Source organism: Anser anser, assembly GCF_964211835.1.
Source record: "Anser anser genome assembly, chromosome: 4".
Lineage (NCBI taxonomy): Eukaryota > Metazoa > Chordata > Aves > Anseriformes > Anatidae > Anser > Anser anser.
This window is the reverse complement of record NC_139724.1, coordinates 75,624,748-75,641,094: the sequence shown is the minus strand read 5'-3', so window position 1 is coordinate 75,641,094 and position 16,347 is coordinate 75,624,748. Positions and strand designations below refer to the sequence as shown.

Below are 16,347 nucleotides of genomic sequence, written 5' to 3'. Positions count from 1 at the left end.
AGCAGAAAGCTCCCTACGAGAGGCTGCCTTCAGTGAGAAGCTGGTGCACTGAATCGAGGTCAGTCAAGATCTATCATGAGCTTGTGACCACGCTGACCTGAATCCTCCAACATGAGAGCACTGGCAAAAATGAGCTGGGGGAAGGCCTCCAGTCCCGCAGAGCAGCTCCCTGGATTTCCAGCCGCCGGGAGGAAAGGCATCAAGCCTGCTGTTGGCAGAACAGTTATCACAGTTCTCCAGCCGCTGTTGTTTTAAGATTATCCTTCAGAGACCTTGTATTGTGCAGGGCTGGCATTGCTCAGGGTCATCCTCAGTCCGTTTGGTCACACCTCAAAGGAAGGGGCAAAAGCTGTGGAAGGTGGTTCCCCAGGGGGTGTGATGCCCACGCCACGTGTTCATAATCTTCCCACCTTCCTCCCCACTCCTGCTAGGGTAATTTGGGGATCCTGGGGCTGGGAGGGATTTTAGGACTCTGCTTATACCACGGCTGTGTGACCCACAAAGAAAAGGGATGGGAATGCGGCCACTGAGGGCTGCGCCCGCAGCTGGGAGATGTAAATGGGGCCAGCCCATCTCAGAGTTGCCCTTCTGTCACTGCTAAGTCCTCATTTTCCTCTGCAAACAGGTATTTATGGCCAACTCCCAGATACTTCTGAGGGGTGGGAGGGGGGTGGTGAGTTTGGCTAGTTAAATGCAGGTGAAAAATCGCTGTTCCCAAGGGTTTCGCAGTGTACGGGCTGGCCTGGTTTAGAAACTGTGCCTCTTTTTACTGAGGCTTTTCAGTAAGGCCACGGTCCCTAAAGGCCTGCTTAACAGGAACCCTCCCTTTAACAATCAGCTAATTAATGGCCTCGTTATCTGTCAGCTTTCTCCTGTGTGCTGCACAGTTTCTGGAGGAGGGCTGCAGCCAAGGAACCACGAAGTTTTCCCCCCTCTGCCTCCCCACCCCACGCTGGGCTTCGTGCCATCTCCCATTAAAGTCCAGTGCCTGGGCTTGTCGTACGGGGTGAAGCAGGCCCAAAGGAGGTCACTGGTCCCTCCCTGCCCTTCTATCGCACCGACAGATGTCTGGCCTAGTAACAGCACGGACCTATCTCCGTCAAGGTTTTTTTACTGACCGGGGATTAAGTCACTCGAGTTTTTAAGCCAAGCGAGAAAAAGACAATGCTACAGATCGTCACCGGCACTGACAGGAAGGAGCGTGGCCTGGGATGTGCTTTCCTGACCTCCTTCGGTTCGGAGAAGCTTCTTTATTTAGATTTGTGCTTCCTAAGGGACTGCCTCTTCCTGCGGTAGATGAGCACGTAGGTAGTAAACACGTGGAGGTGGAAGCCTGTAGGTAATGGGGAGGACACCTTGGGGGAGCCCACGTTCCCTTCACAGACCCCTGTTGTGGGTGCCCCAAAACTGGCCAGAAAGAAGACAGAAAAGCCAAAGTGGATCCATTTTAGGATTATAACCGTTCAATTGGCTTTATATCATGATTACCTGGTTTCTGACTGATGGGATGACAGGAAAGTCTTGATGTTCACAGCACAGGGATCGGGGTCTTTCTGCTCTTTTCTCTGTAGGGCAATGGAGAATCCAGTGGTTAATAAAAACATACCCATGGCTTGCTTATCCTTCTGGCCAAGTGGAAGCTGGGTTTTAACACAGCTTTGCTTGTCTCGTGAATGCGTTATCTGCTTAGAGTGTGCAATCGGCTTAGGGAAGCTGAGCTGTGTTGTGCTGATGCAAGGTCTGTGCAGCTTGTGCTTGCTGGAAGTGGTCTGGGCCTTGGAAATCGGAAGACTTGAGAACCATGGGATGCTGAAACTGCCAAAGAGCTTTTGGCATTGTGAGATAGAGAAGACACCATTTCCTTTCCTTTGCTGGAAGCCTGAATTTCATAAAGGGAATTGGTCTCCACCTTTCTTACCTGGAAATCTCCTCGGAAAGGCTCCATGTCCAAGTCTGCATTGTATGTCTTCAGCAGTTCCACTCACTCTTATTGTGATTTCTTCTCCTCTGCTCTTTCAGTTTATTTTACCTTCTGTCTCTCTTTCACTTATTTTCTTCTTCAGTTTTCTTCTTGTCCCTTGCTTTTCCTCGTCCACTCTTTCCTCCTTTCACTCACAGACCTGCTCTCTCCTGCTCCCACTGCTCCTGTGTATTTTCTCTCAGTACCTTCCCTTCCTCATTATCCTTCCAGTCTACCTCCTCAAATTCACTTTACTTATAAAACCCCAGAGAAAATCAAGCTTAGGGGGAGCATTGTGATGGGAGTAAATTAGAACACTATTCATTAGCCATATTAAAAGAAAATGAGAAGCTTTAGGAGCCTTTGGAGGAGAGCTAGCCTCCTACCAGGCATTTATATTCAAGTTGAAATCTTCAGTATGCCCAAATTATGTGTCTCCAAAAAAAAAAGATCATAAATTTTAGTCAAACCATCTTTGACAGGAAAAACTCACTGAATAGGGATCTTGCCTCTCTACTTGTAAGAGAACTGTGCGCCCCTGTGGCATGATACTGAGGAGAAGGTGACTCATGTAGGGGAAACAAGTTATTAACAGGGTGAGTTGCACTTCTGGGAGGCACCTTTTAAAAGCTTTCCTCTGTTAAAAGACTCCTCTGAGTTTTTACATGGAAATGAAGGGCCGTGATTCAACTGCAGGCTCTACTGGGAATCCTACAGGCTCAAGCACTGACTTACTCCAGACAGCCACAAGCAGGTAGCCAAGGTGGATAACTGTTTGCTTGCTTTTAAATAGCTGATATATAATGGAAAACGGGGGCTTAAAAATGTCAGGATCTCCTTCAAAGAAGAACAGTGTCAGGAAGGGATCTTTTTGCAGGTCCTGCTCAGGCTGACTCTGGGTGGGAGCTACTGAGGAAGATTTTGTTTCCCATGGATCTGTGCCTATCTTGTGCTCATCAAGCAAAATGATGATTTTGCTTACAAAATTCCTTTTCTGAGTGTGTGTTACTTATTTCCTATTTTTTGGGGGACAGCAGAAAGCTAAATATGAAACTCATTTCCCACAACCTGGTGGATTCCTGGGCATTATCATGAAATAGTTAGGTTATAACAGTTAGAAATAACACCTAGCGAATCCAGGCTGTCTCTGTAGAGGTGCTCAGCAGCCTACACTTGCCTGGCTTGCTGCTCCAGCTGCAGCATCTAAACAGCTGGCTGAATAACAGGCTTTCACTATGGAAAATAGCAGGACTGCCTCAGCTGGTCTTCTGCAAGTGATAGAATGGACACACTTAAATTAATACGACCTTAATAGCAGCTTATATAATGACTTAATGGTGACTAGATTGTTGCAGCTGAGTAAGGGTGATTATCTTTGCCTGGAAGGAAGTCTTGTTTTCTTCCTTCTGACCAGCATAGCTGTGGATGCAGCTAGACACGGTGTTGGAGCAGAGGGCACAAGAGGCTGCTAAAGCTGATCTCTGAGGTTGACAAGGGAAGGCGACCTGAACTTGCTGGTTTGGGATGGAGGAAAAACCGTCCTGCTCGGGGCTTGGCTTCTGCTGTGAGTCACGTTGTCCACCTCCTGTCCCGTCTCTTGCAGGTCTATAACCTGACTCAGGAGTTCTTCCAACGAGGTAAACCAGTCAATGCTGAGAGCCAGAATAGCGTGGGCGTCTTTACACGGGACGTGGTCCGCAAGCGTGTCAAGGCCGATCCGGATGACACAGAGGCCGTCAAGAGGCTGAAACTAGCCATGATCCAGCAGTACCTTAAGGTGTGTGTGCACGGCGTTGCTTATTTCTTTTTACTAAGGGCAGACAAATCTTCAACCTCAGAGACCTGGCAAAGCCTTGCCTATCACTGAGGAATTGATTTTTGTGGGCTCTGGCAGCTGGGGCAGTTCCTGGTTGTGTCGACAACTTCTCTTGAGGCATATGCTAAGGCTGTAGGAATAATGCATTCACTGTTTTTTTCTTATCTTAAACTTCCAGTTTTCTAATTAGAAGGGGATTTCCTAGGCCCTGTTAAATTTTTTAGTGTGATTTAAGGTTTTCTTATCAACTGAAGCTACTCTACTGTCAGCTTGTTCTAGTAATGCACAGTCTTGTGCCTTACACCAGGGACTTCTTGATCCTGCCTGAGTATCTTTTACCTTCTTCTGCCTCTGCCCATATCTCAGACACCAGAAAAGAATGTAACTTCAACACTAGTAATTCGTTGAAGAAATCCCTGGAAAGCGTTTCGAAAGTAAAGCAATAAAATCAAAGGTAGCTTGTATAAACCCATGTCCTAATCATCTTTCCTCACGGCTTCCCTAGTTCTTTTTATCTCCTTGATGCCTTGGCCTAGATGAGATCTCTGTGGGATGAGGACTTAATGCTGCATCAAGCACTCCACAAGTAAAGTGTAACAGTCCTTCCTATTTCAATTATAATGACTTAAAGGCTTATGAAATGAGGCAGGGGAGCTGAGCGGCACTCTGTGACACAGGTAAGTATGTGGTAGTTGCTGTTTACAGGTGGGAAGCTGAAACACAGATAAAGACCTAGAGTCTCTTGCAGGAGGTCTGTGATAAAGCTGGGATTTGAGCCCAGGCATCCCGAAACTGTTCTGATCTCTCAGAGTCCTACCCCAAGAGCTTGTCTACCGGGGCATCTCCAGAGCTGCTACACAGAGGCTGGTTATTTCTTGTGTTATCCCTGTAACCTTACCCATGCAGATGATGTTAGCCATTTGATATGCCTCTGTTTTTTTCTGTCGGTTATTTCTGTGGTGGCTACAGGTTGCTACAGCCAGAGGCTTTTCTGCAACTCCTGCGAATCCCTTCTCATGTGTAAATACCTGAGAGCAACAAAGCTGCTGATACTTAAGGCTATCAGATCAGAGTAGCTGCTGAGAGAAGGGGGATTAACTGCTATCTTTGATGAAGTATAGTCTTGGTAGTTGCATGTTTTTCTCCCTCTTAACTGGTTTTCAGTTTTCCTTCATGGTTGAAATAACTCCCAGCCATCAGGAGCAGCCTTTGAACTACTTTGTACAACTTTGACCTTTTCCTAAAAAGCAGCCTGACTTGTTTGCATGATGTCTTGGCTCAGCACGGAGATTCCTGCCCTGCATCAGGGTGCTCCACAGGGTGAGGGTCTGGGCCTGCCAGGCTTCCAAACACTGTCATGAAAGCATGAAAAGGCCCGGAAAATTGGCCAAAGAGTAAGGCATGGGAGTGTAATATTCCCTTTGCCTAAAATTCTTAAAGGATTACAGTGTGGGAATCATTGTGACTGGTGACTTGAAGATTTTAACATCATTATGTCTCATCTGTCAGTATTGTCATTAGGAACTTAACACGAGACAGACCAAACTTTCTGCCTTTGTTCCAGGGCAAGCTGCATCTATGCCTAATGCTCTTGCTAATGCTAACCTACAGGTCCTGGATCTAAAGTTTGGATAATCACACCAAGTGAATCAAATGCAGGTGTCTCACATCTTGGTATTTCTCTTTTCTGTCTCCTTCAGTTCCTTCTGTGTCGGGTCCTGCCACCTCCTGCAGACAGTTAGCTTGCTGATTGCTGACTGTTTGACAGCATGTTGAAAGCTGCAGACAGCAGAAAGAGCTGCCAGAAGTTTTTCATGGCTCCTCCAGGGAACATTTATTGACATTGGGAAGAGCATCCGATTATCACAGCTCCAGCTGCTGTTGTAGGAGCATCAAGCAGCAAGTCCCTGGCCAGGGCTCAGGGTTTTTAGACGCTAGGAATCAGTCAGAACTGTAACCCCCTACCATCAGGAGCAGATACATCATCTCCGAACGGTGTCTGATAGAATCACAGCCAGTACAACCAAGGCTGATGCAGTGTGTGACCATAACAAAGTGGTTTCTCTGATTGGAAGCAAGGCTAAGGGGTAGATTTCGTCAGGTCTTGCAAAACATTTCTTTGCTAGCAACAATAAGGGGGGGATTCAGGATTCCCAGCTTGTGCGTCCGCTCTTTGCCCTTGCAATGTTGTGCTGAGGCAGAATGACCCCGTGGGTTGCTGTGTGGCAATGTCGCTTCTGTCTTGCTTTTCCTTAGGTAGAGAGTTGCGAGAGCAGCTCCCACAGCATGGACGAAGTCTCGCTCAGCGAATTTGGGGAATGGACCGAAATCCCCGGGGCTCACCACATCATTCCTTGCGGTTTCATAAAAATTGTGGAGATTTTGGCCCGCTCCATTCCCGAGTCCGTCATTCAGCTCCGCAAGCCGGTCAAGTGCATCCACTGGAACCAGTCGGTCAGCAAGGAGATCGAGAGGGTGGCTGACCACAACAGTGACCTCCCCGAGGAGGACAAGGGCTCTGATGTCTTCGTGGAGTGCGAGGACTGTGAGTTCATCCCAGCCGACCACGTCATTGTGACTGTGTCCCTGGGAGTCTTGAAGAAACGCCACGAGAGCCTGTTTCATCCCCGCTTGCCCGAGGAGAAAGTGATGGCCATCGAGAAGCTAGGAATCAACACAACCGACAAGATTTTCCTGGAGTTTGAAGAGCCTTTCTGGAGTTCTGAATGCAACAGCATCCAGTTTGTCTGGGAAGATGAGGCGGAGAGTGAGAGCTTGACTTATCCCGAGGACCTGTGGTACAAGAAGATCTGCAGCTTCGATGTACTCTACCCACCGGAGCGGTACGGCCACGTGCTGAGTGGCTGGATCTGTGGAGAAGAGGCTTTGATCATGGAGAAGTGTGACGATGAAACTGTGGCGGAAACCTGCACCGAAATGCTACGGAAATTTACAGGTCAGCCATGCTCTGGTTCATTTGGTGAGTGGAGAAGAGAGGGAGAGCGGGGCTTGGGTGTTGAATAACCACTAGGAAGGAAGTGCGCTAGAGGAATTTTTAGTTCTTCGGCATATTATGTCCCTGTGAATGGGCTGGGCAAGTGCTTCTAGCATACCTCCTGCTTGGGTGTGCCTGGAAGCTATTTATACAGAGGAGCTGATAACCAGCTCAGGAAGCGGTGGGCTGAAGTGCTTGAGGATCCCACATCCTCTGCTTTATTTAATCACAAATCATACGCAATTATAAGAGCAGTGTCCTCCAGATTAGGTGCATTTTATGCTATTCTAGGGACGGGTCCCGTGATTAACCTATTTATATCTGTCTGTTACTCGTGTAAGCCAAATCTCAGCACCCAGTGAGTTTCCAGCCTTACCTCTTGTCCACGGACCTCCAGTTAATCGAAGAAATTTGCCTTCGCACGTGTAGCTTCCCCCTGTGCTTACAGACCATTTGCTGCCTGCAATGCAAAGATCTAGAGCAAGGGACCTGGAAGCTGAGGACTACCCGCCTAACTGGCTACTGCCGGAAGAGGTTTTGCATTTTATTACTCTCTTCAGAAATCATAGGCTAGACTGCACGTTCAAAAACCCTCTTGCAGGGACCAAAACGGAATCCTTGTCTCGGTCTGCTCAGCGGTGCGTTTGGGGTGGATGCTGAGCCCGTGGCTCCCCCGCAGCCTGCAGAGAAGCACGATGAATCAGTGTGTGCTGGGCTCTGGGCAGCTCCTGCTTCCTGAGCTGCGTGTTTTCAGCGGCGTGACTTATCCCTACGTTACGTTGCGGTAGCACGACACACACGAATTTGTTCCTCCTGGCCTCAGCAGGCCAGCTGCTGCCCCACGGGGGCGTGGCAGGAGGCCCTTCTCTTTAGGGCCAAGTATTTCTAGTGCTGACATCTCCCGGAGAGTATAAACAACCTCGTCTGTGGCAGCTTTCCTTGCTTAACCCCTTTTTTTAAAAAACAAAACAAAACAACACCTCGATTTACCCATGGGACTTTGTTTTTTTTGGGTCTGTCCTGGTTTGGCAGAATGGAGTGTACTCTCCCTCTTCCTTCTTGTGCTCCTTTGCTGTTGTTATTGTTTGCGTGTGTTGGATGTCCCTTTCTTCCTCCTGGGACGGAAATATGCTGGCACTGGCTCATCAGTATGTGCTGCAGTTGCTGTTCCAGCTGATACTGCACCTGGTGACTGTCCATCAGGCTCTTCTGCGGTGTGAGCTCTATCTCAACCTTCTGCTGATCCCGGGTTATCTAACCCTGGAGAAATTCAGGTTGAAAAGTGCAATGAACATTTCGTTCATGAGCTGAGAGATCCCCTCGGCTGCTCGGAACTGCGGGAAGAAAGCCTGTCCTTGGAGCACCCATTGCACAACATGACCTGTTCCACTTTCTGCTGGAAAATAAGCTTGTTAGTTTGTGGAAAACCTTTTCACCTGACTTCCAGGATGGCCCTGCTAAGGTACCTCGGTTTATCCCGTTACCCTTGCTCCCCTGTTTTCCTTAGGGACTTCACAGGCGGAGCAATACCTCGAGGCTGACGTGGGCCAGGTGCCAGGCAGCCTGAAATAACACGAGTGTCTGTACAGCAGGGAGCTCCTTTCCTTAGCAAACGATCGTGGTTTGAAGTCCTCAAAGCAAAATGTTCTAGAACTGCCGTCGGCAGTAGCTTTTTCCAGCAGTTTATTTTTTGGAGAGGGGAATAAAGCAACCTTTTATCTGCGATCCAACTGTAGTCATTCCTGAAAATGACCAGGCCCCTCTGGTCCATGTAGCCCCACCAAACCCAGCTTTTAAAGTGCTTCCCATCACCCAGCGTCATGTTAGTCAGCTAGCTCAGCTGGGAGACTTGTCCCCTGAGGATCCCAAGCTCGATGGAAGGAGAGCCTCTTCCATAAGGTACTTCAGGGCTCCCACTCCTCGCCTGGTGCTCTGGGACATCTTCTGAAGAAGACTTTCTGTACTGAATACAGAGAGGGCCTTATGCTCAGTAATGAAAATAGGTTGTATGAATCATTTAATGTTCGCTTCACCTTTTGGAGCTTTCGTGTTCTGGGCACGAAAGCCCCCTGCTCTCTGGTTAAGACTTTAGCAAGGTGGGTTCCCATTTGCAGCTATATTTTGCTGGCCCGTTGCTCTTGGAAGCCTTTCCACTGGCTTCAAAGGATGTTGGACAAACATCCTGTGCTAAATCCATTCGTTTAGACCGAGTGTTATTTTATTCTGAGGATTTCTCTGTAAGAGGCGATATACCTCTGTGACCTCAAATTTCACTCGCAGGTTAGTGCTGGGGCTTATCTGGCTTTGCTGTGAAAAGCTCTCGGGATTGTTCTAGCCTAAGAACCATGGACAATTACAGCCCTTCGCAACTGGATGGCTGAAAAGCCCAGCATCCCTGTAAATCTGATTAAACGGGATGCCTTCAGACAATTAGAAGTCTTGCTCTGGTTTCTTCGTTGGCTAAGCTCCGAGTGTGAGAAGCCAGAAGGCAGTAATTGATGATGATAATAATCTGAAGGGCTCGCTGATCTGTCAAGCTGAGGCTGGAGACGCCCTGAGGAGTCCTGCCTGTCCTCCAGCTATTTCTCTGGAAGGGAACGGGTCTCTCTTAAGGGCTGTGTCATACCTGCAGCCCCGTGTGGATGCCTGGGGTATCCTCATAGCTCTCTGTGGCTGTAGACACTAAGATGTGGGTAGTACCGTAGATCTCTGTTGGTCTTGGTGGGATTTTAAACGCCCTGCTGTCAGGTAGACATCTAAATTTGGGAGTCTTAACTGATCGGTATGAGTTGATTTTATGATAATCCAGTCCCATAACCAGTAAATCTATATAGCCACATCTCCCAGAGCTGAACGAAGAGGGGATTAGTTGAGGCACCTGGATTTATCTCCCATAGCTTCACAAGAGGGAGTCAGCAGCATAATAATACGTGCCCTCCTGTTTTAGTGAAGGCTGAGGTTCTTTTTTAGGCATTTTGTCTCAGTTTGGACAGTGAACGTGTGCTCAGTTCTTACAGGTTTCCACATCTATATTGATTGTTACTTCTATCTGTAGGTAAAGGCACATGTTTACACACCCATTTGAAAGCAGATTGAGAAAGTCCAATTAACTGTATTCCTTGAAAGAGTCTGGCCCTGCCGGTCTTCGTGGTTCGTGTCTTGCAAACATGTTCACAACCAGAGCTTCAGTTGTGTGCTCCTGTGTGACCTTTAACCAAGGTTTTCCTATCTGGGTGCAGCAGAAATGGAAAGTCTCTTCATTTTTTTTGTCTTAGGAGCAGCTGGATAACATGGCCACTGTTATGGCCGTGGTCAAACACGACCAGATAACTTAACTGGTGTTCCTTAAGCTTTCCACCCCAAAAGGAATGTGTTCCTCACCTAAAAAAAACACATACATTCAGAAGAGCACGAGCACGGTAGTTGCACAGGAGACACTTCGATCACGCTCATGTGCTCTGATGTGCTGGAGAACCTCATGGGAGAGCCTTTAGGGAGTTCAGGAGAGCTGGTACGTGTGCCCCACGCAGCGTGGTGCTAGGGAGGGAGGCTGACTTTGGCTCTGGGAGCTGTACGGCTGGGTTATAACGCACCCAGGCTCCTCTGCCCATGCTCCGTGTTGCTCTGCTTCTGCTGGGATGAAGTGGCTGTGTGGGGAATAACTCCCTGGTGGGGAGGCTGCTGTTTGCCTCCGTGTATACGCGATACTCGGACATCCATGGGAAACACTAGAGAGATGCAAAGCTGTTGCTTTTACCAGTCTGAATGACTCCTGTATTAAATACTGATGGATTTGTACAGTTGTTGATTGGGCTGGTGACCCCACAAATGCTTTTGTTAACAAATTTCAGCCTTTTAGATCTCCTTATCTGTCAAGCCGTTGTCTCATTGCTTGTAACACTGTGTGTTCCTACTGTTAATCATCTTTATATCAGCATCTTGACTCCTGTAGCGAAAATCTTCCAGGTATCTTGGCAGGGGAACATAAGAACAACGGCTAGCTACAGAAGAGGCATCAACAGCCCACTGCAGAGACTCCTTTTATTTGAAAATACAGCGTGTGGTTGTTTTTTTTTTTTGAGGTGCAATGTGATGGATGACTGCTTTGGCCCTGCCTGGTGCTGCGTTGTCTGACGGCATTCATGGTGTGTTCTCCTGGGCTTTCCCACAGCCCTTAAAAATCAAGCGCAGTAACTTATTTCCTTGATGCGTCTGAGAGCTCCCTGTTCTCTGACTCCCCTGGGCTTTTCACTTCCATCCCAGGCAGTCCTGCTTTGATCATTCTTGGAGGAGCGTCTTTCAGAGGCTTTGTTATGCTAAGTTCTCACTCCTGAAACAACATCCATTTGTAAGATGTCCTTTGTTTGTCGGGAGTATTTATTTGCTAGTCTGTGCCATATTTTGATCTGCGGGTTAGTGGTTGGAAAGTGTTCCCAGTGTGCTCCAGCAAGCCATCCAGGTGCCTCTGCTGTTTCCAGTGGTATATTTCATAGCTCTCCTGGACACACCGTACTCCTAAAAGTGGTAGCTGGACCAGGGAAATAACCTGCTCCTGGTTTTAAGGAACGAAAGGCACAACGAATTCATTATAAACTAATAACTATAACTAATTTCGTTATAAATCGTTATAAATCGTTATAAATCGTTATAAATAATTAGAGTCTCAGCTCTCCTGCATACAGAATTTCTCTTCGTTGCACTTCTCCATGGCCTGTCTCCCCGTTCATCTCCTGCCAGGCCAGATATGATCATGGGACACCAACAAAATCTCGGTCAGTGACACTGAGACAGACTCAAACCAGCTGTTCAAAGCGTGACAATCCCTATTTCAGTCTACCTGAGGCTCTTGAGGCAACAGCTGGTGGACTGCCTTGGCTTATGATGCCAATATCATTAGTTCACTCAAGTGCCCCTCACCTCCAAGTCCTACATCCTGGTGCAAAACTTACAGCAATCTAGAAACCCTTCTTCCAGCATCACAATCCTTCTTTCCATGCCATGTGCATTCCACAAAATGGTTCTGTTGGATTTTATATTCATTTTGTGGGGTGACTGGGTAGCAGTTAGAGTGAGTTATACAAATTTTGAGAACTTTCTGACAGGTTTTCCTATGCATGTTGAGGATTTGCTTTCTAACCTTATCTCTGCACCTTTTTGGAGGTGCACCTCTTATAGGACTCCCTTAACATCCTAGTTAGACTGGGCACCCAGTTAAATACCTAAAATTAGGTGAGACGAATCCCACACTCGGTCACTGCCAGGCTTGCCAAGGTAAATGAGAGGAGGAAATGCTTTGTATTTTCACCCAGAATGTGTCCAGGGTTCCCTGGAGCTCCCCAGTCTCTTAGGGACATCTGCGTTTTAACAGTCTTTCCCAAAATGGAAGGCTGCAGGTGAGATGACTGGAACTGAAAGGGATCCTGTTTCTGTTATTTAGATACCTGGAGCTCAACAACAGAAAGGAGATCTGATTTAGGGCCTGTTCCCTGTAGCCTGCAGGCTCTGCCAGGATTTATTTTCCATGAATACATGCCACTCCACACCTTGCATTGATGTTTTCTTGGACATGGTCTCACTTTTTCTCTCCTTCTGCTTTCCACCCAGGGAATCCAAACATTCCGAAACCTCGCCGGATCCTGCGGTCCTCCTGGGGCAGCAATCCCAACTTCCGTGGATCCTACTCCTATACCCAAGTTGGGTCTAGCGGGGCCGATGTAGAGAAACTCGCTAAGCCACTGCCTTATGCTGAGAGCTCCAAAACTACTGTAAGTATGGCCCAAATCAGCTCTGTGGCAAGAAGACTAACATGACACTGGGCAGTGGGTTTTCTGGGAGGCAGGTTGAAAGAGACTGTCTCTGGAGGGGCCTCCAATAGCTTGTTTTCCATTTTTTTTATCCATACCCCCTTGGACAAATGATGTATATAGGATTTTACCTCCTTAGTGACTGGAGGTCACTAAGGAATCCCAACACCTTAGGGATTCCCACCTCTCTCTCCGAAAGTATCAAGAGCTGGGCATCCACGTGGCTTTTGGAATCATGATCCCTGTGTTTAATGTACGTTGGCTTACTGACCAGCTCAAAATTCCTTAGGAAAGCACAGTTTATTCTGATTTAAGGCATACACTGAATATTCAGCATTAAATACGTAACCCCTGGTAATAGCTAGGTCTGAACATTTTGGAGATGCGTATTAGGAAATCCTTCTGTGTTGGCAGTAGAGGGTGAGGGAGATCCAGTCCTTGCCTTAGGGGACTCATACATTTGCAGGGGACAGTGAATTTGCTCCTCAGGTGCTGCCTTTGATTTCTGGGAGCGAAGGGTGCACGTGGAGATAGCTGCTGCAGCTCAGCTAATGAGCAGCGATATATTCAGCCAAACTCACCTCGTCATTCAGGGCTTTGTGTCCAAATCCAGAGGCAGTGGCTGATGAATATCCAGCCTCCAAGGAGCTGTCCAGTCCATTTCCTCCACCCAGAGCCACCATGCAACTTTGTTCAGCGTGGAAATCTGTTAAAATGGGTAACAGGAGCTTTGGGAATATCTCTCTAGTTCTCAGGGAAGATCTGAAATCCCTGCCTCAGAAGTGAGTTAGGAGCAATTTCGTCAAGCACCTAACTATTGAGTGAGCTAAGACGCTGTCTCACCCCCTGGGGTTCTGTCTTGGCTCCTGAAGTTGCAGTCCTGAAAAAATAAATCCTTAATGCCCCAAAGGCTAATAATGTATGATTTGGAGGAGCAAAGAGAAGAAAGAGCAGAGAGTTTAGTCTGAGGTTATTGGAGCTAGGAGGGTGCCGCAGCCCTGCCAAGAGCTCTGTGCAGGCGTCCCAAGGGTGAGCTTGACATGGGCAGACGTGCTGTGCCTTCCCCGAGGTTCACCACACCGGGATTTCGAGAACCAGCACTCCTGTGAACACCGGTGTCATCTCGTGGGGATGTGGGAGGGCACAGAAACTTTTGTCTCCTTTTTGCCTCACGTGTGCTTTCCAGTAAGCGCTGCTGAGCTTTCCCACTTTTCTTATCCTCTCCAGCCGATGCAGGTGATGTTTTCAGGGGAGGCCACTCACAGGAAGTATTATTCCACTACCCACGGTGCTGTGCTTTCTGGGCAGAGAGAGGCTGCTCACCTCATTGAGATGTACCAGGACCTCCTCCAGTGCCGGAGCTAAAAGGCCCCGTGTTTGCAAACACCACCAACTCCTCCCGATTCCTTTTACAGGTGTGTGGAGGGGGTTCTTTTTTTTTTTTTTTTTTAATTTCAGTTCACAGTAGAACAGCCTTTATCTTTTCTATTAAAAAAAAAAAAGCCCTAACTGTTTAAAAACCTAGTCATCAATAGCTTCATTTCCATGTGCTGTATTGTTAACAGGGAAGGGTGCTCTTTTTGTCTGGTAAACTGTTTCTTTGTCATTTTAATTCTAACTGCACTTCCGGTGCCTATCATTTTTTTTTTCCTTTCTGTATTGTAAGTGCCTTCTATACTAAAATAAATGTTGTAATAAAAAGACTGGGTGCTTTGGTAATTCCTGGAGACTCTGCTCAGTAAGTTACTGCTCTTTATGTGCTCACATGTTTTATATTTTATAAAAAAGGGGGTTTTCTTCCTTTCTACAAAATTTGGAGTAGGAGGATCTTGAGGTAGATCTGGATACTCTCTGTACTCATTCATCTTACTCACTGTGTGTTCGAGGAATTGTGCCTTAGGGCCATAGTCATTTGCCTTGTCCAGATTAGTGCTGAAATCCCCCTGCATCCCCGTATATTTAACTCCGTGTGCCACCTGCCCATCAGCTGCTGCAGGCCCTTGTGCTTCAGGAAACCTTCCTGTAATTTTGTTGGGGGGGAATCTGGGGGTGGTGGTCTAACCTGTCACTTGTCCTTCACAAATTCTTGAACCACATCGTGGAAGGAACGTTCACACCTGTGTGCCAGCTGAAATGCCAAGTGAAAACCCCAAACTACCTTGGTAATGCAGATACAGCTGGAGTATAATCTACAGCTGTAATCGTAACTTGTCCAAGTGGAAAACACCACGCAAACTGATGTGGGAGTGTGGGCAAGAAGGAGGAGGATGAGAAGATGCAATCTTGAACTTCCTATGTGATGAAACTCCACTTTTTGTTGGACAGCAATGCCCCAAACAGGTGAGCTTTCCATCCCCTGCCTCCAGAAAAGAGGGTCCCAAAGTCTAAATGACACCATTGATGTTGAAGAGCTCTCTCAGGGAGGTCATGGCCATTCCCACTAGTAAGGAATTGTGAAGGGGTGTGAAAGCACGGCTCAGACATATTATATCTGGATTAATATATATATATATATTCCATGGAACCTATGTATAGTACCTGACATGGCCTTCAATTAAAACTCCTTAAATTCAATTATCCCTGATTTCCTCTTTGTCCAAATACACGATGGGCAGCCATGGGTTATGCCTGCAGAGTTAAGACCTTAGGACACAGCCTCTGTTCAAGATGGGGAAGCTTAACTTTCCCTGCAGGGATGCTGCATCTCTCACGTCGATGGTTTTTACTCTGTCCAAGAGGAGGTGGCACCCCAGGACCTTTGATACACCGTGAGTATCCCTGCGGGCCTCCCTTTACGTTCAGACTGTAGCCAGCTCTGTATAAATGTGCTCAGCTTGTCAAGATTCATTCCTCTATAAACTGTTTCTACAGCAAAACCAGAGGCTGGGAGACACTGTTTTAGGGTGACCCTTTGGGGACTGCCAGACCAGCCGAAATTTGAAGGCTGATTGAATACATTTCCTTCCTTCCTTCACTCGTGGTAGCAGTTTCTGCTCCCTGTTTCAAGCAGAGATCCTGCTGAACCGTGAGAAGACTTAAAAACCAGTGCCAAGGGTAAGGAATGCCTGGCAAGGGCTGGTTTTGAGCCTGCCAGCTTTTCTTTGGGTGATCTGGAGAGCACATCTTCATCTGAAGAGCACCTCAGGCAGCGGCCGCTCTTGCACCGAGCAAGTCAAACTGCTTGGAAACGCACTCAGATGTGCTTGAGAACAAAGGCTGGAAATAAAGCTGAGCAAAAAGGGGAATTTAATAAGAAAACGCTCTGAAAATTAACTTGGCGTGAGCGACTTGCTACAAGCTTGTCCTGATGTGCACCACTTTGGGGAGACAACCAGGGTGACATTACTTTCTGGGTAATAAAACTGCTTCCCCCTGGAGCCTTAAAATAATCACCTGTAGAGATCCTAATGGAGATAAACAACCCTGATGGCCCGGTGTCAGAAGTGCATTACACAAGCAGTGCTCTGGAGGGAAGAATCGCTCAGAGCTGGGGTTTTCCTACTGCAACGACGTAATCTGGACCAGAGAGGCCTGCTTAGTGCAAAGTTAACGGGCTGGTGATAAACGAGAAACCATCTGTGTGCTGCGTTCAAGCTATCCCTCAGCCAGCTTAGCAGGAGGATTTGCCTTTGACCTAAATAGGCTTCCTGAAAAGAAACTTGCTGTATATTTTTAAAATGTGTTCTAGCTTTAGTCACTGAGGCATATGTGTGTGTGTGTGTGTGTTCATGTTTTGTTTCCCTCGAAGGGTTCTCTCACCGCGTGGGCAAGT

The 16,347-nt window shown here is 47.4% G+C and overlaps 1 protein-coding gene across 2 annotated transcripts in view; it reads left to right on the top strand.

Moving 5' to 3' along the window:
* The window catches only part of SMOX (spermine oxidase), an 82,026-nt gene extending 67,750 nt beyond the window's left edge, over window positions 1–14,276 (top strand). For both annotated transcript variants that reach the window (XM_083833705.1, XM_083833704.1), the window contains 4 exons: window positions 3,564–3,737; window positions 6,033–6,732; window positions 12,376–12,536; window positions 13,803–14,276. In XM_083833705.1, the coding sequence (XP_083689831.1) occupies window positions 3,564–3,737; window positions 6,033–6,732; window positions 12,376–12,536; window positions 13,803–13,940 (1,173 nt within the window). In that variant the 3' untranslated portion in view covers window positions 13,941–14,276. The remainder of the gene's footprint in view (window positions 1–3,563; window positions 3,738–6,032; window positions 6,733–12,375; window positions 12,537–13,802) is intronic.
* Window positions 14,277–16,347: the final 2,071 nt, after the last annotated feature.